The 20215-nt window shown below is 43.4% G+C and overlaps 3 protein-coding genes across 4 annotated transcripts; 1 reads left to right on the top strand and 2 right to left on the bottom strand.

Moving 5' to 3' along the window:
- Positions 1-4670: 4670 nt before the first annotated feature.
- Positions 4671-7651, bottom strand: LOC137792511 (zona pellucida sperm-binding protein 3-like). The gene is made up of 8 exons (XM_068588241.1): positions 7259-7651; positions 6969-7084; positions 5944-6047; positions 5528-5702; positions 5233-5350; positions 5065-5147; positions 4825-4952; positions 4671-4717 (listed from the first exon to the last, which is right to left on the bottom strand). Exons 1-8 carry the CDS (start codon positions 7649-7651, stop codon positions 4671-4673), a joined length of 1164 nt encoding a protein of 387 aa, XP_068444342.1.
- A 163-nt stretch (positions 7652-7814) lies between these two features.
- Positions 7815-10646, bottom strand: cnpy4 (canopy FGF signaling regulator 4). Its single transcript, XM_068588067.1, has 6 exons — positions 10494-10646; positions 10280-10406; positions 9503-9599; positions 9141-9263; positions 8525-8642; positions 7815-8349 (listed from the first exon to the last, which is right to left on the bottom strand). The coding sequence occupies exons 1-6, from the start codon at positions 10579-10581 to the stop codon at positions 8237-8239; spliced, it is 666 nt and encodes a 221-aa protein (XP_068444168.1). The 5' UTR covers positions 10582-10646; the 3' UTR covers positions 7815-8236.
- Positions 10647-11752: 1106 nt separating this feature from the next.
- On the top strand, positions 11753-20024 carry si:dkey-19b23.12 (calpain 5-like). Of its 2 annotated transcripts, XM_068588249.1 has the most exons (15): positions 11753-11927; positions 12022-12085; positions 12329-12529; positions 13880-14068; positions 15825-15956; positions 16050-16261; positions 16461-16653; positions 16750-16940; positions 17314-17391; positions 17488-17923; positions 17999-18121; positions 18228-18424; positions 19029-19147; positions 19252-19388; positions 19466-20024. In XM_068588249.1, the coding sequence occupies exons 4-15, from the start codon at positions 13904-13906 to the stop codon at positions 19640-19642; spliced, it is 2160 nt and encodes a 719-aa protein (XP_068444350.1). In that variant the 5' UTR covers positions 11753-11927; positions 12022-12085; positions 12329-12529; positions 13880-13903; the 3' UTR covers positions 19643-20024. The 2 variants fall into 2 exon arrangements, with proteins under 2 accessions (XP_068444350.1, XP_068444351.1); XM_068588250.1 differs by lacking the exons at positions 16461-16653; positions 16750-16940.
- The last annotated feature ends 191 nt before the right edge of the window (positions 20025-20215 follow it).

Below are 20215 nucleotides of genomic sequence, written 5' to 3'. Positions count from 1 at the left end.
CACGTGTGTGTGTGTTTTTGTCATAGCATATATAATTTGGTAGTCAAAGGTCACTGTAACCTCACAGAGCACGTTTCTTGGCCATAACTCGAGTCCAAGTGGACGCTTGTGCCAAATTTGAAGAAGTTCCCTCTGGGCATTTTTTTTTGTGTGACGCACAGACTCGACGACTTTAAAAGATAGCAAACGCACAAGCTTGTGTGTCACACGCGGGAATGTTACGGACCATCAGGTAACATTGGGGATCTGAAAGCCTCTGGCGCTGCTTCGTTGGACTTGAAGTGGATCCAGAGGCGAGGAAAGGACGCAAGTGAAGGAAAAGGCGATGCAATTTAGACAAGGGAGCACTCGGGTGCTTCACGCTCTTGTGTATGAACCCAGGCCTCTTTCAGTCTAGTTTAACTCGCACAGGCAATTATTTATCTACATTTTAATTTAAAAGGATGGAAGAAAGGATATTTATTTTATTTACTTTGTGTTTTATGATTGAAAACATTTCACTTGTGTAAACAAATACATTACAGGGGCCATTTTTCTGAATTGAGTAATTTTACTTTGGTACTTCAGTAACAATGCCAGAGTTTTCTTTGCAATAGAGTATTTTCATGTTGTGTTTTACATGTACTTTTACCACCATGCAGCTTGGTAATTGATGCACAAGTTATAAATTATAAGTTAAACAACCCAACAAAATAAAGTTACCCTCAGCCAGCTGACATTAAACTTTTGCTTTTATATAAATATCAGTAATAATAATACTAATAATACGAATAAGAATCACTCTGAAAGGGACCGCTTTGCATTATTTTTACTTATATACATTTTGATAATACTTCTGGATAACTTTTTTTACGAGTTACTTTGGTAGTATTTCACGACAACGTCACAATATTTGACTAAATAAGAGAAAGTCAAAGAGAGTTAAAGTTTGGAGGGAAAAAAAACTCACTTGTACAATTTATTGAGCATTTAACAACTACGTAATCAGGAATGTGGAGAGCAACGCAACAACTGTTATCAATTTCACAAAACATATTTCATGTCATTAAATCCTAAAAGGTGCATGAACACACACACACACACACACACACACACACACACACACACACACACACACACACAAGCTTATTCCAACAAATACACAAATATAAAAAAAAGTCTCCAAGCTGTCATAACATCTTGCAAATAGATGGTTAGGAGTGAGTACGAAGGCATTTTTCAGGCCTTTAAGTATGAATGAATACTTCTTCCATCACTTACAACCGGTTAAAGTCACTCGATGGCACACTTCCTACCATCGTTTACCTGAAGATTAACCAATTTTACTGAATTTGTCGTGACAAGCGTCGTAGAAAACCAAACACGTGCACCAACGTCAACACACTTGAGGGGAAACTGAAACAGGTTGATCTTATTTAGAGACAAGTGGCTTTATTTTAAAACTTTCAAGGCAGTTTTTTCCCTCTTTAACCCCCTCACCCGCCTCCTCGTCCCCCCGATAGAATTTGAAGACAATTGTTTTTACCTTGTAGAGATCTTCCACCTTCAGGTTTATCACCACAGGCGGGCGAATTAAGTACACAGAGGGACGCCAGTTGTAATCGTCTTATCTTGCGTATCGTCCAGGCGAAGATCTCACTCTCCAGTGTGCTCCAATTATCCCTCGGTGGAATAAGAAAAATGGTTGAAGTTAATTGGCTGCGCTGGATCGTTCTCAGATGTGAACCAAAACTGATACAGATGGAAATATAAGAAAGGGAATCGAGGAGGAGGGGTAAAGGGAGGGAAGACGCTTGATTGGAGAGGAGGAAACTTTCCCAGAGAAAGCCATAAAACTGATTGATGACTTCCCTCGAGGAATGTTTCCCCAGGTGTGCCGTGTGTGTGTGTTTGCCGTGTGTGTGTGTGTGTGTCTAGTAGTTACAGTGCAGTTAAGAAATGCTATCCTTGGACGCAGGACAAGCGCAATAAAGGAAATTGAGGGGTGTAGCAGCACGTTTATGCGTGGATATTGCATTCTGGCAGCGTAAACACACAAATGCACAGGAGATTTCGGAGCGCTGAGGTCGGGAGTCAATTGGGACCATTTAGAGAATGATTTAAACAACACAAAATAACAGAAATGATTGCTAAGAATGAGACGAGAAAACATTTAGCAGGTTTTAAACAGGCGCTCCAGGTGGTCTCTGACAGGTGCCTCACTGTGCCAACGTTTGCACCCTGCAGCAACGCGTGTGCTGAGAGTCATATCATAATAAACAAAAATACCACCGAGGTGTAATTATGAAAGTCAACTTTAAGCCTCTTTGACAGAATCGGAGCAGATTTCCCAACACGGGGCGTCTGTTTGATGGATTAATGCGCTTCGATGTTGAGAGTGAAACAATATGGCATTGTGCTGCGGTTTTGATGATCGGATATGAATGCGATGATGCGCGCAGGAAGAATATTTATTTTGTAATTACTGGAGCAATGACACACCATGGAAACACTGCATCTGAAATGCATGTTTTGGTAACACGCATTGAAAGTCATAACAGGGCTGCTGATGAAAGGAAATAGGCCTGTTTTGAAGGAGAATTAACTGTATAAATGAAAGTTTTATCATGAAGGTACAGACAAAAACCAGAGAGCAAGAATGATCTCATCTGGTTTAATAAAACTCTGAGGTGCAGTTAGGGATATATTACACATTATTCTATAAATGTACTAGCAAAATATGATTAATCTTTTAAAGAGGGTCCCTAATTTTCAATTCAGAGCAAAGGAAATATTAATGAAGACAATGGCTGCATCTGCAAACAAGCCAAAAATGATAACGCTCAATACTGGAGGAACATAAGCTTTAATTTAACATTTGTTTCTTTTATTTATAATTAATTTTCTGTTAATGAGGTAAAACATATAACTACATTGAGTCATCTTTAATTTCCTCGAGGCAATAATTTATGGAACTTTATAGTTTAAACTTAGTTGAATGCATCCCTCAATGTATTAGGTGGAGATCTATTTTGCGTTTATTTTGTATTATTTAAAAAACTATTATATCTACTTTAAATGAATGTTTTATTTTAAATTGTCATTTTGCTCATTTCCCTCTTAAAAATCAGATCACAAAAAAAAAAGCTGACGTTTGCTCCGAGCCTCATCTTCTAAAAAACATTTAACAATTACAGTAAATAAATTATAGAAAATGCTCCGCGTGCTTTACTTTTGGGATATGGAGGCCGAAAGAAGATCCTCCATTAACGTGGCGATGCGTCTCGCGTGTCCCTTTCAGGGGGTCGCCCTCCGTCATCGAAGTACATCTTCAAGTAGATCGTGTTCCCGCCCCTCTGACCTTCTCCATGTGCGCCGCCGTCTGGAGAGGAAGCACATGATGGACGGACGTTTGACACAAACCGTCCTGAACCTGCGGCGGCGCTCCATGGACAGAGCGGCTTTCTTGACGGTAACTAAGACGGTCTGGCTTCAATGCAACAAGACAGATGTCTGTAATAAGGAAATCGTGACTGAAAGCTTTGGCTCTGCATCACCGGTTGGCAAAATGAGCTGAGAGGCACATTATCCTGGTTGCCATGAATCCAAATGTTTGTGTTTTTCCCCCCAAGTGTCCCTCATTGTGCCACGGCAGGTGTTGGATGGAGAAGGAAACCTCACCAATAAAATGCATTTAACAGCGTTTTAAGGATCAAAAGGTCAAGAGAAAAGATCAGAGTGAAGCAAGCTAGAAATTCCAACAAGCACGTGTCATTGTGGAGCATCCTGGTCGCTGATGGGTCTGAAATGCAGAACGTGGACCTTTAACAGTCAAAAGAAACCTCTCTTTACATAATGTGATGTCTTGGGTCATTATCAGCCTTTAACAAATAGATACAAGTGCACATCTTTTGTTTTACGGTTAAAAAAAGAAACTTACTGGAGGCCATGCCGCTCGTCCAACTAAAAGAGATGAAACTGTTAAAAATCACTTTGAATTCAGCACTCTGTGTTCAGTATAACATGCGCTTAGTTGTTGAAACAAGTCAAGCATGCTATGCATGAGTGGCGTTGATAGATGTTGATATTTAAAGTTGTGTCATGTTGGATAGGAAACAAAAAAAAACAACTTAATTAATGGGTGCACATTTCAGGCCTTCGCTCGTCTGACTTCACGAGAATCGGTTACAATTAAAAAGATGAAAGCTGCCATGATGAAAGCAACCGGACGGCAGACGTTAATCAGCCGACATGTGTCCAAACAGTGGCGTGATTATCGGTCTGCACGATCGAATATGGGTGACTGTCGTGTCACACGATTACCGGTTAAAGCTCCAAATCGATGGAAAAAGAGAAAATACATAACCCGAAAATGAATGCCTGAAAACAGCAGTCTTTGTTTTATTGATCGTCTGTTGTCTTTACACCTGGAAACTATTTATTCAGCGATTGTTGTTAATTGTGCAAATATTCCTACATCCATCTGAGTTTCATTACACTAGTTAAAAGACATAAACTTGTCCAGCAACACTTTATTAAACACTACATTGTAAATGTTCAAGTTGTTCCAGGAACCCAGACTCTAGTATGGAGAAAATAACTTTTTCCTCATATTTCACAGGTACTTAAACGTGTTTATTTAACTCAACATTTCAATACAGATGTTTGTGTTTTCCAACTGTAGTGAGTTTTTAAAAAGGCAGAAATATAATTGGACCCGCGTTGGTTTGGTGAAGCTCTGCAAGGACAGAAAATCTGACTTAATTGAATAAATTCATGACTCAATCTATTTTATATACGGAGTACTCAATACTACTGCAGAGTAGTACGTACTAGATGTAATACCAGTTTGTCGGGGCTTTGCTGTGCTCCTCAGCGCCCTCTTGTGGTTGGACTTGGCATCACTGGAGCGATTTGTCTCAACTCCTCTGCAGCTCTTACAAACACGGTCCTCCCCATCCGCTGACCTCCACCTGACAGACAAACACACTTGATTATACTTTTTTTTACATTACTTCTTTTTGGGAATAAGTTCAGCATTGTTTTTGAACAGCGGACGGCGAGAACAGGTGTAGTGGACCAGACCTCCCCCTCCTAAACGAACAGGCCTTCTTCACTGCCTGCTTGTTGGAACTGGGCTCTGCTTCCAGGTAACATGTTAAATGTATCTACAGGAGATAGAATGACACACTGAGGCATTGGTCTTCAAACTGCAGATTATTAGACACTCAAACAAGTGAGGCTGGGTCTGACAGTGTGCCTGTGGTCCTGGTGGAAGAGGAAAGGTTCAAGCTGAATGTGGAGGAGTCCGTCCTGTACTCTGGGCAGGAAACGCGATCTCGAGCCGTTCAGCTGCGAGTCTGTAAAACATCTGCAGAGAGCACGCGCGTCCTTATCAGATTCAACGAGTAATTTGGGCTAATTTTTCATAAGAATAGGATACAGGAACTGGACACATTTATGCATGCAATGTGGACCACCCAATCCCGTTCAAAAGGAAATTAATTGCAGGAACCTCTGCAGACATTAAACGACGTAAAGGACTCACCCGTGGTGGTCTATGAAGGGATACCGGGGGACAGAATTCACATCGGAGGTCAGCGTAGCCACACAGCTGTCTGCATACAGACGCAGAGGAAGGTGGTGATGATCTACAGACGCCTCGATGTTGACCACGTCACCCAGGAAGTAAACGGATGACTTTCTCTCGCTGCCCCAGTCATCTGAGGAAAGAAAAAAAAAAAATATGTGCGCTTAATGGTCCAGACACAGAAATATAACTTATTTGCCTATTACTGCATAAAAAATCCACCTCTTTTAACAGATTTCACTTTTTTTAATGTGTTGCTTTATTGTGAGCTCATTCCTCCATTGCCCTGTTTGTGGACGTTTCTTTCACATTCTTAAAATAGGTTTATGATTTAGTTAGGAGATTGTTTATCGACCAGACTGAAACCAACCCACTTGTCATGAGCCGGAGGTGGAAGTCCAGGTCCAGATGTGAAGACTGGACTGAGATCTGGGGACTCCAGGTTGGTTTCAGGACCTGGCTGCTCACCGTGTACCTCCTGCAAGGTAGAGGGACTTGTAATGCTAAAACATAGCATTGCGTATGTTACAAGTTTTAGAAGTTACATCGAGAAATTGTTTGCGTCCAATGAAAAGTACTAAGCTGATGTCAGCTGGAGTGATGTGAAAGCTCACAGGCCAAGAGAAGACAATGGGCCCCTGTCTTGAGATGATGGCTTTCCCAGCTAGCTGAGGTAACAACGTATCACAATGTGCCGGGAGAAGCATGTTGTATCTTTTGCAAAGCTAACGTAAGAGTTGATTGTATTGTGAGAGAAATGCCTAGTAAGCAGAAACCATATCTGGTTTAGACTAGTTCAGCGCTGCTGTGTTCCTCTAAAAGAGGGCGTTACTTCTCATATGCATAAATATAGTGGCAACTTTTTATGTGTCGAAGAAATCTTGCTGCAGACTCCCTGATGTAGCCGTCACATGTTTCTTTTCTTTTTTTTTGCCAGAAATAAAAATAGACTAAAGACAACTTTGATTCTTGAGACTTTATTCCTCTTTTCCAAGAAAAAAATATTCCATCACAGACTTCAACATGGACTCCTTCCATATCTATCCCAGAAACTAGTAATTGATCGTAGAAATGATGGCAAATGAATGACTTTAACTTATTGCCATTTTAAAGCTTAAGGAAAAGTGTGGCCACCTTTTATTTGACAAGTATGGTGTGTTGACAGTTTGCATCACTCAGTTTTATATGAAAATAGAAATGAGTTGAGTCTGTTTTGTCCACCGGTGCTTATAATGACATTGCATTGAGGAGGGATATTATTCAGGGGCATCATAACATACGCCCCTCCGCCTCTTATCTGCATTTCTCCCTTTAAATAAAGACTTCATCCCTTTGGTTTGAATGGTGTGCTTGCTAGTCTACAAACTACACAATGTGTGTACACAGTGTGTAAACGCACCTTCCATATTCACACTGGACTGGAATAGCAGCTCCTTCTGCTTGCAACATGCCTCCAGGAGATGGAGGGGGCGAGTACAGCAGGAGGTTGTTGTACAGCACAGCACTCTGGGTGAACTACACAAAAGCACCATCAATATTAAACCACTAGATGGCAGCAATGGCGCAACAATCCAGCTGGGGTTTCGCTGCATTCACGACTCAAGAGGAAAGTGGGGGTTTTCTGGCTCTTTTTACTTGTGAATTTGTTGAACTCCACAGTGCATTTAGATTATTAGGAGGCTCACCAACCGTCACTTTGCTCCCACACTCAGCCAGAGGCGCTCTGATGACGTAATCCCCCGTTGGAGACATCTTGGCCGTGCAGTGATCTTGCACAGGGCTGAAAGGTCCGAGCCTCAATTGCGTGGGCTGCACGGGCAGACCCGGGTCAAACAGATACGCTTTCATCACAATCTCCACGGCGTCCTCGTGACATTTCACCGCAAATGTCTTGACCTTGTGAGCGACGACAGGGTCCCCGACGCGAGCTTTGTTTGTCTCGCGCGAAGAGGCCGCGTCGAGGGCGGCCAGGTCGGAGAAAGACAGAAAAAGAGGTTTGGTCTGGTAAGTGTGGCACTGAATCGTCACCAATCTGGACAGAATGTAGAGAGGAAGTGTAAAGTCGAGAGGAGTGAGAGGCATTGTGGTGTCGGTGTGTCAAACACTTCTTCCTGGTTGAGTGTCCTCGTGTGCCTGTCAACACGAGACAGGAGGAACACACCTGAAACTCATCATCGCTGATTAGACACCTGCAGCGTCAACGACCACACAGTCAAAAATGTGCTTTCGTGTTGTTTAGTGTTATTCAGAAAAACAAGCATTTTATTCACACTGAAAAACTGTACATATTGCATTTTAAAAGGCTGTAATTTGTAGTAAACATGTTTACATGTACCATATCGTTTGCATAAGGAGAGATTGTAACTGCGTGTACATGTAATATAATACTGTAAGGGACGCAAATGTTAATGGAAAAGGCTTCAAACTTGATCCGTAAAGTGTTTAAAAAAGGTGCAATCGTTCGTATAAAAGCATAACAGAGGAAATGTAGTTTAAAAACAGAAACTCTAGAACCAAGATTTGGCACCAGCATGATAATACACATGTAGGTTGACTGTAAATGCTACAATAGTGTCACAATACATATTTTCTTCGCAGTTTGCAGCCAAAATTGAGGTCATTCTGTTGCCGTCTGCTTTTCCCCTCTTTTGTGTGGAAACATTGTCCTCATAGCTCCCCAGCGTCATGCGTCGTCCTCGCCTCTCCTGCGCCGTCACTTTCTGGCTCCTTGTCCAGTTTTTTGGTCCCCATGTCTCCTTTCCACGCCTCCTTCATACACTCTGAGGGAGCGATGGAAAGACGAAACAAATCAGAGGTTTGAGCTCCACAGTTTATGTTCTGACCCGAGTTTACCTTTGATGTGCCGCGAGCTCATGTCTACATATCACTCGTCTCACAGAAAGTAGTTTTAAATGTATTGATAACACACAAACTGGTAGGTTTTATTCGACCTACCTTGCTCTAATGCTTTGAGGACGTGGTTCTGACAGAGGAAGTTCTCCAGCCTCTGGTCCTGATGATGGAAGTACCAGTCCTCCACGACGTCCTCGTACTGCTCCAGCATCGTCTCGCACTGAACACACACACGTTTAAGTTGGCCAAATAGTAGGTATGTTATTTAATATATATATTTATATTGTACACATTAGTTCAATGTTGATGCTTAGTTTCTACGAAGAGAGCAAAGCGTAACCAGAGTCAAATTCCATGTTTATACACACACACACACACACACACACACACACACGGCCAATATAGCTGATTCTGGTTAATACAGCTTTTAATTTTTTAATTTTTAAAAATATTATTATTATATATTTTTTATTTTGTTTCTTCGGTAGAGCTGTTGTTCAGTTTTCTACAATTACTGAACAAGTAAAAAAAATGCATTCGTCTGTTTTTGACTCTTTGGGGATTTTACTTGAAATAAATGATTAATTTGTGTTACACTGAAGGTTGTAAAATACATTTTTTAATTCAAACAATGATAGGTTTGATTGTGTTTCAACATTAACAGCCACACACACACACACACACACACACACACACACACACACACACACACACACACCTGTTTTTTCATGTCTGACACCTCGACAGAGGGCTCGTCCCACAGCTCAAACGGCAGACCCAGATCCACTTTAACTCCCTTGTGGACCAGGTTCTTCAGAGTCGCCATGGTCTGACTGGTACCCTGTCAGACACACACAACCACACACCAGCTGGAGGGCAGTTTGATACACAAATCGATGCAAATATTTGCCAATGACAAGAGCACAAACGGTATTGGGGGTAGATTTGTCTTTTAGAGTGGAACACACTACATTGCATGCACGTTAAACGCGACACCTGTGAGCGTTAAGTTTTACTCCAAGATGGAACCAGAGCCATGACAACGTGTGTAATTTTAAAAAGCAGACAGGTGTCAGTCACCTTGGCATATCGGAGGCTGCCAGGCCTCTCGGCATGAACATTATACTGAAGGATGCGCTCACAGATGTCGTCCACCGCCTCAGTCAGCCGGGTCTCTCTGGGATCAGAAGACAGAGATAAATCACTTTATTAATGCCACAAGTGGACATTGTTTCATTACATACAAGTATAGCAATGTTAAATATAGAAATGGACTATATATATATATATATATATATATATATATATATATATATATATATATATATATATATATGTGTGTGTAAAAAACATTAGAATAGAATAATTATAATACAATAACAACTAATATATATATATATATATATATATATATATATATATATATATATATATATCACCTTTAAAATCAAAGCATAGTCATAGCATACCACCAACACCAGTAAACAAAAAAGGACCATTCATAAAAACAAACAAATAACCAAAAAGGGCAAATGCAATAGAACACAAATAAACAAACAAAAACAGGGGAACAAAAGAACTGCATTAAAGGACATAAAAGGCAACATAACTTAAAAGCAATTCTATAAAATGGATTTAAGAAGTGATTTCAAAGAAGTTACTGATTCTGTATTAAATTAACTAACAAATAGTGCACAGATGTAAACAAATAAACAACAGTGTAACGGTGTTATAGCCGCAGGGGGTTCATAACATAGTCTAATATGCAGGATTGCATGCTGAGTGTCAGGCTTTCTGGCACTTTAAGCAAAGCAGCATTGACTTCCTATTGAAGTGTTTCGCACAGCTTCAACTCACGAGGTGTTGTACTGGATCTTTCTCCGTCTCTTGCCTGTGCCCAGCACCTCTCCGACCTCCAGGACTTCTTTGGAGCGGCTGCTCTTCTCCAGCGCATCCTGCAGCTCCACCGTCAGAAACTTGCACACTGACAAGACAGAAGAAAGCCCACGTTGAATTATTTCAATGTAAAGTTAGAAAGTCAGCTGGCATGGCGTCACTTCTTCGTCCAAACCTTCGCATTTATTCGGCAGTCTCTCGTCTTCTTCTTCTGCGGTAACAGGCCAGCAGGCGCACAGTAAAAGCAGCATGGAGAGTTGCATTGCAACAGTTTGTTGTTAAGTTTTCAGGAGAAACTAATGTGGAATATCTCGGCGGCCACATCGGCATTTTCTGGAAACTTGGCACCGCGCATGCGCAACAGACACGACTAGTCGATGGCGGGTGGTGGAGAATCAGGGAAGGTTGTCGATAGAAGAAGAAAAATAAAGCCTATTTATTTTGTTATGTTGCACTTTTACCTCCAACCTGCACTTATTTCATTGATATTACTTTTTTAGTTGACACATATTTATTCCAATTTTATTTTTTTAGTTAGCTTTTAGGCCCATTTGCGTAACTTATCATGACTGCTTTTGTGTTTTGAGTAATTTTACACACATTTACTGGGTTCATAGATATTTGTTGGGGTATTTGTGAAGAACTCGTATAAATAATTTGATTTATGGCCAAGTATGAACGAATATATTAATAATATACAATATGAACACTATATGCCATCATGTAGAATACGTATTGTTTTGTACATATCTAGTATTGTTCTAGAAATGAATATAATGATACTATATATAAAACAATATAATGTACTTGGCAACCTATTCTATGTTATTAACATTATAATATTACATGTATTTGATTGTTTCTACCTAATAAGAATAAACATGTGGCTATACATTACTGAACATAGATAGTAGGTTGATGTAAATACATTCATGTATTAATGTTATCTAACATGTGTTTCCTATTACACAAAGATGGAAAAGAAGCTGCAGTATTTAAATATAAATTAGGGTATGCAAAAGTATAATATTTCAGGATAACAGACACCTCACAGGTAGAAGCGCCTGAGATGGAACATACCAAAAAAATTAAAACCTCATTCATCAGCAAAATAAATCATTTTGAAACATTAAAAGTAGAGTCTCACTGGAAAATAATACACATGTATTTTTAAGGTTTTTATACTAATTGTGCTATTTGCCTTCAATTACATGTTACTGCTTTACAATCAAGATGAATTGGATCCACGGCTTCTTTTGTTCCTTCAGGCATTCAGCCGAAACAGGATTTCTCGTTCATCAGCCCCGGGTTGCAGTCGACCACACAGAAATGGAGGATAATTAGCTCGATATCTGGCAGCGAGGTGGTTAAAATAGAAGGCGCGTGCCTCTTGGTCTCTCAGGTGTCAGGGGAAACACACTCGACAGCAACAGATACCCCTGGAGTCTGTGCAGGAGAAGAGAGGAGAGGAGGAAGGAGGAGAGGAGGAGAAGAAAAAAGATAAGGAGAGCGAGAGAGGAGAAGTGTGGACCATGTTAATAAGAGGAGAGAAAAGAAAAGCTGTGAGATACGAGGGAGGGAAAAGAAAAAGCCCAGTCACCGACCAGACGTGAGTGACACACACACACACACACACACACACACACACACTGAAGAGTAACTGCAGTATTTTACTGGCTATAATTGTGATATTTCACTCATAGAGGTGACGGTCTGTCTGTTGTCTGTGTGGAGGAGGATAAAGTTACTGCAGTGTCATCCTGCGCTGTAAGTTAAGGCTGCTTGCACATGGACAGACACACTCAGAGGCTGTTACACATACACACACACACACACACACACGGACACACACACACGCAGACACACAACAGATGGTGTCAGGCAACTTGCAGCGCTCACATCAAGCTTTACTTTTACCCTGCAGCATCATTCATGGAGTCATTTTATTTCTGTAGTATGATTATGAACACATTTCTTTCTTCTTCTGATTTCGTTTCTTTTCTGAATCAGACTCAGCTGTGAACAGCGGACTCTGGGACAAAGAAGAACAAGCAGAATGAGACGGTGCGTGCTGGTGATTCGGCCCAGCATTAGCTCGTTTGATCGCATCTGACAAATAAGGATTCCCTCAGTGACCGAAGGAGGACATGGTCCAGGAGCTCGGTTTCATCTCAGGAACGCAAGTGGACACACTTTGACTCTGACTTTCAGGTAATATTTACCTGCAGTTTATATTATACAAATGATATGCACCTCGCTAATATACAACCAGTGACACGGCACAGTCTAATGCGAGAAATGATGACTCATAAAAGGTCAATAATAATCAAAGTTTAAGCTGAAGCAAACCACAGGACGGACAGTCTGTCACTCAAAGTGATGAAAGCCCTTTTAATACACAGACGATAATATAGCTGTCTCTATATGTTAATAGTATATTGTACAGAGGATGTGTACATCAATATTGTGTGACATCAAACTTGTATTATAAACTTATGTTTAAAATAATGTTGTGAATGAACAGTGCCATCAATTTATAATTGTTAACTCGCATCATTCATTAATAAACAATTTAGCGTTAAGTGGACAGAAGCTTCTGATAATGGAGCTTTGTGTGAAACAATGAGTCTTCTCTTCTTACACAGACTATGAAGCTGCTGTCCGGGTGTTTGTAAAAACTATTTACACGTTCAGTTCATTCTTTAATGCAGCACGGCGAAAATAAACAAACCATCACACAGAAAATGAAAACCGAAAATGGAAATAACATATTAATTAATATATGTGACTTGACTGTGATGAATTTGTTTCTTTCATCGCTCATGCATCATGAACGTTCCCTTCAGGTGTTTTCCTCGTGTACGTGCGTCTCTCTGCATAAATATGATACAAGAAAAGCAAAACCTTGCTGATAATTAACGACACTGACCTGTGAGGTATCTGCAAACCCAAGCTCCTGCACAGCGAGACCCTGAGTTGACCCCACCGTCAACACACACACACACACACACACACACGGACAGACACACACCTGGCATACTCTTTGGGACACACACGCTTCATGCTCTGCTGACTCAGGGACCCCAGCAGTTCATATCACTGATGACTGAAACGGCAGCATTACCTTACTCACACACACACACACACACACACACACACACACACACTCACACACACACACACACACACACACACACACACACACACACACACACTCTGACCCTGCAGGACCTCCAGCTTCCCTGGCTATATACTTATATCTATATCTATGTTGCTGAGCGTTATGGTTGTGATATTATCATTCAGCCATAAAGCATATTACTCACCAGCATATTAGCACTATGTATATATATATATATATATATATATATATATATATATATATATATATATATATATATATATATATATATATATATATATATACAGTTTACTTCTGTTTGAAATTTGAAATTCATACAAGATGTTCTCTGAATATGCAGACAGTGTCACTCTGTGCGGCTTCGCGTCCATTTCTCATAAACTAATCATCCCTCCACCGTCTCTCGTCTTCTCTCCAAGCCTCTCCTCTCCTCTCCGGCCACGATGCCCGAACGAGTGCACCACTTCCAGGGTCAAAGCTTCCACGAGCTGAGGCGGTCCTGCTTGCGGCGCGGCGCGCTCTTCAAGGACCCGCTGTTCCCCGCCACCGCACAGTCCCTCTTCTACAAGAGGGAGCCGCCGCCGGGCCTGACCTGGAAGAGGCCGAGGGTGAGGGGACTAGTATCTGGATCGTCGCTTTGACACATCTGCATGTGCCACGGCGGTCGTAGTTCAAGCCAGTTGACACAACAACAAGTCGAGCTATTTTACAAAAATATCCCATCTCCTCCCTCATCTAAATCGAGTGGCCGGATCAGCATGCCATGTTTCCATCAGATTAGGGTTAATTAAAGTACTTTCTATTATGGGAGAGGCGTCAGACAGTGAGACACTATTGGTGTGTGTGTGTGTGTGTGTGTGTACGGCTGAGTTTATAAAAGGCAGTACCAATTTAAATAACCCAGTGATATGCATGTATAAATAAGTACATGTGTTCATTGTTGCTACAGCAAGCAAAGCGGCTTTTAATGGAGGCAATGAAATTAGAGGGCAAAGCCAAGGTTAAATTATTTATTGTCCAGTGTCAATGGGCAAAAAAACAAAAGCCCAAACGCAATAGTGCACCTTGTTAGGAAATGGATGAAGCATTAGTCGTGTGATGGAGACTACAAAATGAGTTAAAACAAGCATGTGTGTCACAAACTCTCAGTCCTTTGTCTTTTAAATTGGTTTTAAATATACATTTTATATCACATTAATGTATATAAAATAAAGACACAGATAAGAGTCAGAAAACTAACCGCTGGATGAACTGATTCAAAATAATAAGTTACAGAAAGATTTGCAAGTATACTAAAAATAAACCTGCGAAGAACCTTTTGGTTTGTTTATAGAAATGCAACGCTTTAAAAGACTTTTCAAGACCTGCAGATGCTTTGAATTGATCCTAATTTAGCTCACATCCTGTATTTGCTCGTGTATTTGTCTCAGAAGTTCATGAAGTTCATTCAGGCCAAACCTCCGGGGCTCTGAATGTGAAACCACGCTGGTGATAAATGTGTTAATTCACGGCAGACGAGAACGGGTTAATGGTATTGTGTTCCTAATGCTACACTCAGGTATTTTAAGCGTGTATCAACAGGGAGTCGGATGATAGGGTGACATCTGTCGCCTCCTTCTGCTGACACACACACGCACACACACAGCATGGACTCACTCATAACTTCCCATTAACTTCCCAATCTAGATGACCTCATACGTGTAATGAAGTGGATATCATCCCAAGGAAGGTCCATATCTTATGTTACATGTAATGGGGTTCGGACCGCCGAGTGTGTATTTGTTTCCAGCAGCACCTCTACTGTCACCTGACTCTGTCCAAACTGAGATCAACAGTTCCACACACACACAGGATCTGGCTCCTCGGCAGCGCTCTGACACCCACAGGCCTCCAGAAACACTCGCGCTGACCGCCGCGATCATGAACCAAGAGTTTGGTCAAAGCTGCTATATCATCAATATTTACATGTCCACGATGGATCAAATGTGCCATGAGAAAGGATTAAAACACACAGAATGATCACCAGGCTCTGCAGTTCCCCTCAGATATACGGAGCATGTCGGTGTCTTTAGTTTTGTGGCTTTCTGAAATGCAACTTTACCTCATTTGAGTGAGGTTAAACGGCAGCGTTTAAAACCCATCTTACACTCTACAGCACCAAATAACACAAGTAAGCGACTACAGCGAACGAACCGTCGCGTTTACTACCCATAAACGTGTTTTAAAAGCAAAATTGAGCTAAAGGGAGACACAATGTCACCCTTCCATTTGTCAGTTGACTTCAAATGAATCCTAATGCCTGTTTGATTTTTAAAATATAAGCCGATTAAAGCTTGAGGTCTCCTTCTTCTAAACACCCCACAGGAGATATGTAAGGACCCCCGTCTGTTTGTTGACGGCATCAGCACTCGTGACTTGCACCAAGGCAGTCTGGGTAACTGCTGGATGGTGGCTGCCATCTCCTGCTTATCGTCCGAGCCGTCCCTGTGGAAGAAGGTTGAGTCTTTGTGTCGTCCTCTTCTCTCTTGCGTCCTTCTTCCTCTTTCACCTTCCTTCACGGCTCCGTCTCGTCCCCTCCCCTCTCCCCAGGTGATCCCGCACCACGTGGACCAGGAGTGGAATCCAAAGCATCTGGACCTGTACGCCGGCATCTTCCACTTCCGCTTCTGGAGACTCGGCCGCTGGACGGACGTCGTTGTGGACGACCGTCTGCCGGTCAGCGCCGACGGAGTGCTGCTCTTCTGCCGCTCGGCCACGCCGCGAGAGTTTTGGAGCGCCCTGTTGGAAAAGGCCTACGCCAAGTAAGGACTCCAGAGCCGCCGGTTCCTCCTCTTTCTTCAGGACTCAGTGTAGTCTCAGTCCTCTACTGAAGCCCCAGCAGCCCCACGAGCCACATCGACCACGGAAGCGCAACCACACCCAGCTGTTGTGCGAGATGGGAACGGGAGAAGAGCGGCAAAGTTATGAATCATTCAGTCAATCTATCTGGTTACTCTCCAGGCTAAATGGTTGCTACGAGGCCCTGGAGGGAGGGAACACGACGGAGGCGCTAATCGACTTCACTGGCGGGGTTTCGGAGCCCCTCAGCCTGGACCGGGCGGCCCTCGTCCTGCACAGCGATCAGAGGAGGGCCTTCTTCCAGACGCTAGCGAAGGCTCATGAGCGCAAAGCCCTCATCACCTGCTCCATACGGGTAGAGAGCCTCTACATCTTCAAAAACGAAAGAGATGCACGATATGTCAGGGACGCGGCGACTCGAGATGTGTTACGTATGTGGATTATCTCTCAGCCGGCAGAGGGGGAGGCGGTGGAGTCGGTGATGGACTGCGGCCTGGTGCGAGGGCACGCCTACGGGGTCACGGCGGTGAGGAAGGTGAGGATGGGCGAGACGGCGGCGGCGGGTTGGACGTCCCGACTCTTCATGGTGCGCATGAGGAACCCGTGGGGGACCACGCACTGGACGGGCGCCTGGAGTCAGGGGTGAGGGTGCTCTGAACTCCGCACCGGCTTCAACCGCCACATGTCCGACTGCTGCCGAGTTCATCGCACACTTTGCTGGAGCGGTGGGAGAGTTTTACAGTGTCGGTCTGCTTTTACAGCATTTCATAATGACACTTTCTGACATTTTACAATAGTGTTGGAATTGCTTTACAAGAGACATCTGCCATTTACGTTGAGGAAAGTCTGAGAAAGTCTCAAAATGGCCAAAGTGGGCCTATAAAAGGTTTTCCCAGAAGTTGAAAAGCTACTTGTACTTTTCACATGTCATTTCCAGTGTGATGAACCTTGCAGCTTTTCTCTGCTTTTATTTCCCGCTGCCTTCGGCATCGCTGTCCTCGCTCGCCCCCTGCAGGTCGCAGCAGTGGCAGCAGATGAGTCGAGCGGAGAGGGAGAAGACGGGCCTGATTGTCCGAGACGTGGGGGAGTTCTGGTAGATTTTTCATGCTTCGTTATTTGTCTGGATCGCGAACAAAGGTAGAATGACTGTCAAATGAAATGAATGTATCTCCTCTCCTGTTCCCGTCAGGATGGATTTCGAGGATTTCTGCCACTACTTCACCGACGTGGTGGTGTGCCGGCTGGTGGAGAGGTCTCTGCTGTGGCCGCGCTCCCACTGGATGGAAGTGCGCCGCTACGGCGAGTGGGCTCAGGCTCCCGTCGCCGCGGGAGCGCCCCCGACCGCCGACGTGCACGGCAACCACGCGCCGAGCCCGGGGAAGATCAACACCAGACCCGGAGTGACCGAGCAGCGGGGTAACCGGAAGGAGGCCAGACTCGGGGAGAGTCAGCAGAAGAAGGGAGGGGAAGGAGGAAAGTATAAGCGAGATAAGGCTGTGAGAAAGGTGAAAAAGAAGGATGAGGATGATGGTGGAGAGCCGGGCGGATGGGAGGCCCAGATGGATAAGAGGAGTCGATGTGGAGGATGCATCAACCACAGAGACACTTTCCTGCACAATCCTCAGGTAAAACTGAAGTGGAAATGTTGAGTTCGTGATGACTGCATGAATGTATTCGCATGTTTTTTTCTTCTTCTCTAGTTCATGTTTGATGTGAGCGGCAAAGAGCAGGAGGTGCTGATCTGTCTGCAGCAGGAGGACCGGAGGATACGGAGGAAGGACGGAGGAGGAGAAAACCTGCCAATCGGCTTCGAGGTGCTGAAGGTGAGCACTTCACGGGGCCACAGTGTGGACGAAGAGCTTTTTTTTTTTTTGAACTCTCACAGAGATAATGATTCCCTCCGCCTCGCGTGGCCTCGTCGCGGCACAGGTGGAGGCGAACCGCTGCAGCCGGGTGCAGTGTGTGGTGGAGCAGGCGGCCAGCTCCGTCTACATGGACTCCCGCAGCGTGACGCTGAGGGGGGCCCTGGCCCCGGGGCGCTACGTCGTGCTGCCCACCACCTTCCTGCCGGGCGTCACGGGACGCTTCCTGCTACGCCTCTTCTGCCACGCCCGTGTCAGACTCAGGTCTGTCACAGATGTGTGTGTGTGTGTGTGTGTGTGTGCATGTTTGATAATGGCAAATAGTGCTATTTAGTGATGATATGCATATTTTAAAAGAGAAAATACATCCTTTTTGGAAGTTTTTTTCCTGCGTTCTATCATCAAACAATAAGTTACACGTAAACTGCTATAGGAACCTCTTTAAAACAGAAAATTGCTTCGTCATCATAAGGTAAATTTTTTATTTTGTATTCCAAACACAACTGTTTTTCTACTTTGACAAATGAAAACGGCTTCATGTGCTTTTACAAACGATTTAATCCCAAATGTTTGAAACAACCAACAATTGAAACATTCATTTTATTAAAGATGAAATCATGATGGTGTTATGTAAGTGTGCAAAGTGCATTTATTTCAATATGTATACCTTCTTGCACGAGTGTATAAAGTGGAAACAAATAATAATGACAATAAAAAAATCAATCACGACACAGAAAAACTCAAAACATGACCATTTTGGCGTTAATTTCCTTCACAGGACGTTTCTTGCTCTCAGATTTCACTTCCTTTTGTTCCTCTTCTCCCCTCATGCTCATCCTCCTTTTGCCTCATACGTTTGTGCGTGTAGGGAATTGAGGGAGGATTTGCCGTCTCCCTCCATCTTCCAGTGTTTTCTACCTCAACACACGCTGGTGACCACAGTCCACCTCCGCAGGGCTTCAGGACTCAGCTCTCCCAAACAGACAGGTGCACAACACCACATCTCCAGATCGAGGGAGGGCGCCATGTTTGTGCTCGCGGGCTTTGAGTCACCCTCCCCCCCCCCTCCTGCCGTGTGTTGTGATCCACAGCTCCAGATGTTTACGCCGTAGTGCAGTGTGAGAACGACAGCATCAGGTCGCACGTTTTCGAGGCCGAGGGAAACCCTGAGTTCAACCTCAGAGCTGTGTTCTACAGGCGATACCCCGACACACCCATCTCTATTGAGGTTTGACACTCACAAGACACACAAACACACACGCGCGCGCGCACGCGCACACAAGGTCAATCCTGTCTTGTGTGCAGCTGTGGAGCAGAGGTCGTCTGTGGGACCGCGTGCTCGGCGAGGCTCGCCTCCAGACGGCGGAGTCTGACAGGAGTCGGAGTCACGTGATGGATCTGCGAGGCGGCCAATCGCGTTCAGGGTGCCGAGGGTGCGTCTACGTCGAGACGTCGTCCAGCGCCTGCCTCACGGACTTGTGACTAACGGCGTCGTCTGGTCGTTGGACGAACTAATGAAAAACCCTTTAGGGATAAAGTCAAAGGTGCTGTGGTGCGTTGACGCTGAGCTTTTATATGTGTTGTGTATTTCACTATTTACTGCGTTTGATGGGGGTCTGCTGGTCAGACGGGAAAGCGGGCATCCTTCAGGACTTCAGCAGTTTATCAAAAGGAAGTTTGAAACTGCTGCCAAATTAAGTTTGAGTGCGGAAATGTTTGAGATTATTGCTGTTGTTTTTTGTCATGTGTTTTCGTGCTGTTGCTGTCGTTACACATTTTATCTTCTTAACGTGCTTGAACGTAAATGTCACAGTTGCGTTTGTGCTATGAAAACATTTTCTAATGATTAAATAATCAACATTGGGCACGTTTTGTCATTTTTAATGTGGATAAATGTGATTCATAATAAGTATGACGTGTTACAGATGACATTTGACCTATTTAAAGGAACAATTTCACTTTTGCATTCAGCCGGAAGATTTGCTTCAACACAGATAAAAAAAAAACAGGTTTGCATACCTGCACGTCTCTTCATTACATTTTGCTGACCTCATG

This window comes from Clinocottus analis, unplaced genomic scaffold (genome assembly GCF_023055335.1).
Source record: "Clinocottus analis isolate CAN_PGR_092001 unplaced genomic scaffold, fCliAna1.0.p SCAF_21, whole genome shotgun sequence".
In the NCBI taxonomy this organism is placed as follows: domain Eukaryota; kingdom Metazoa; phylum Chordata; class Actinopteri; order Perciformes; family Cottidae; genus Clinocottus; species Clinocottus analis.
This window is presented reverse-complemented; position numbering and strand designations above follow the sequence as displayed.

Bases quoted from the DNA above. Each gene is read 5' to 3' on its own strand.
- LOC137792511 (XM_068588241.1), bottom strand. From the start codon at position 7,651: ATGCCTCTCACTCCTCTCGACTTTACACTTCCTCTCTACATTCTGTCC. The intron at 6,048-6,968 runs GTGCGTTTACAC...TCTACCTTGCAG, and splicing joins GTCCAGTGTGAATATGGAAG to GAGGTACACGGTGAGCAGCC. The intron at 4,953-5,064 runs GTCTGGTCCACT...TTTGTCTGTCAG, and splicing joins TGTTCGTTTAGGAGGGGGAG to GTGGAGGTCAGCGGATGGGG.
- si:dkey-19b23.12 (XM_068588249.1), top strand. From the start codon at position 13,904: ATGCCCGAACGAGTGCACCACTTCCAGGGTCAAAGCTTCCACGAGCTG. The intron at 16,262-16,460 runs GTAAGGACTCCA...GTTACTCTCCAG, and splicing joins TTGGAAAAGGCCTACGCCAA to GCTAAATGGTTGCTACGAGG. The intron at 18,122-18,227 runs GTGAGCACTTCA...GTCGCGGCACAG, and splicing joins TCGGCTTCGAGGTGCTGAAG to GTGGAGGCGAACCGCTGCAG.
- cnpy4 (XM_068588067.1), bottom strand. From the start codon at position 10,581: ATGCAACTCTCCATGCTGCTTTTACTGTGCGCCTGCTGGCCTGTTACC. The intron at 9,600-10,279 runs GTGAGTTGAAGC...TTCTGATCCCAG, and splicing joins AAGATCCAGTACAACACCTC to AGAGACCCGGCTGACTGAGG. The intron at 8,350-8,524 runs GTAGGTCGAATA...TCGCTCCCTCAG, and splicing joins CCTCAAAGCATTAGAGCAAG to AGTGTATGAAGGAGGCGTGG.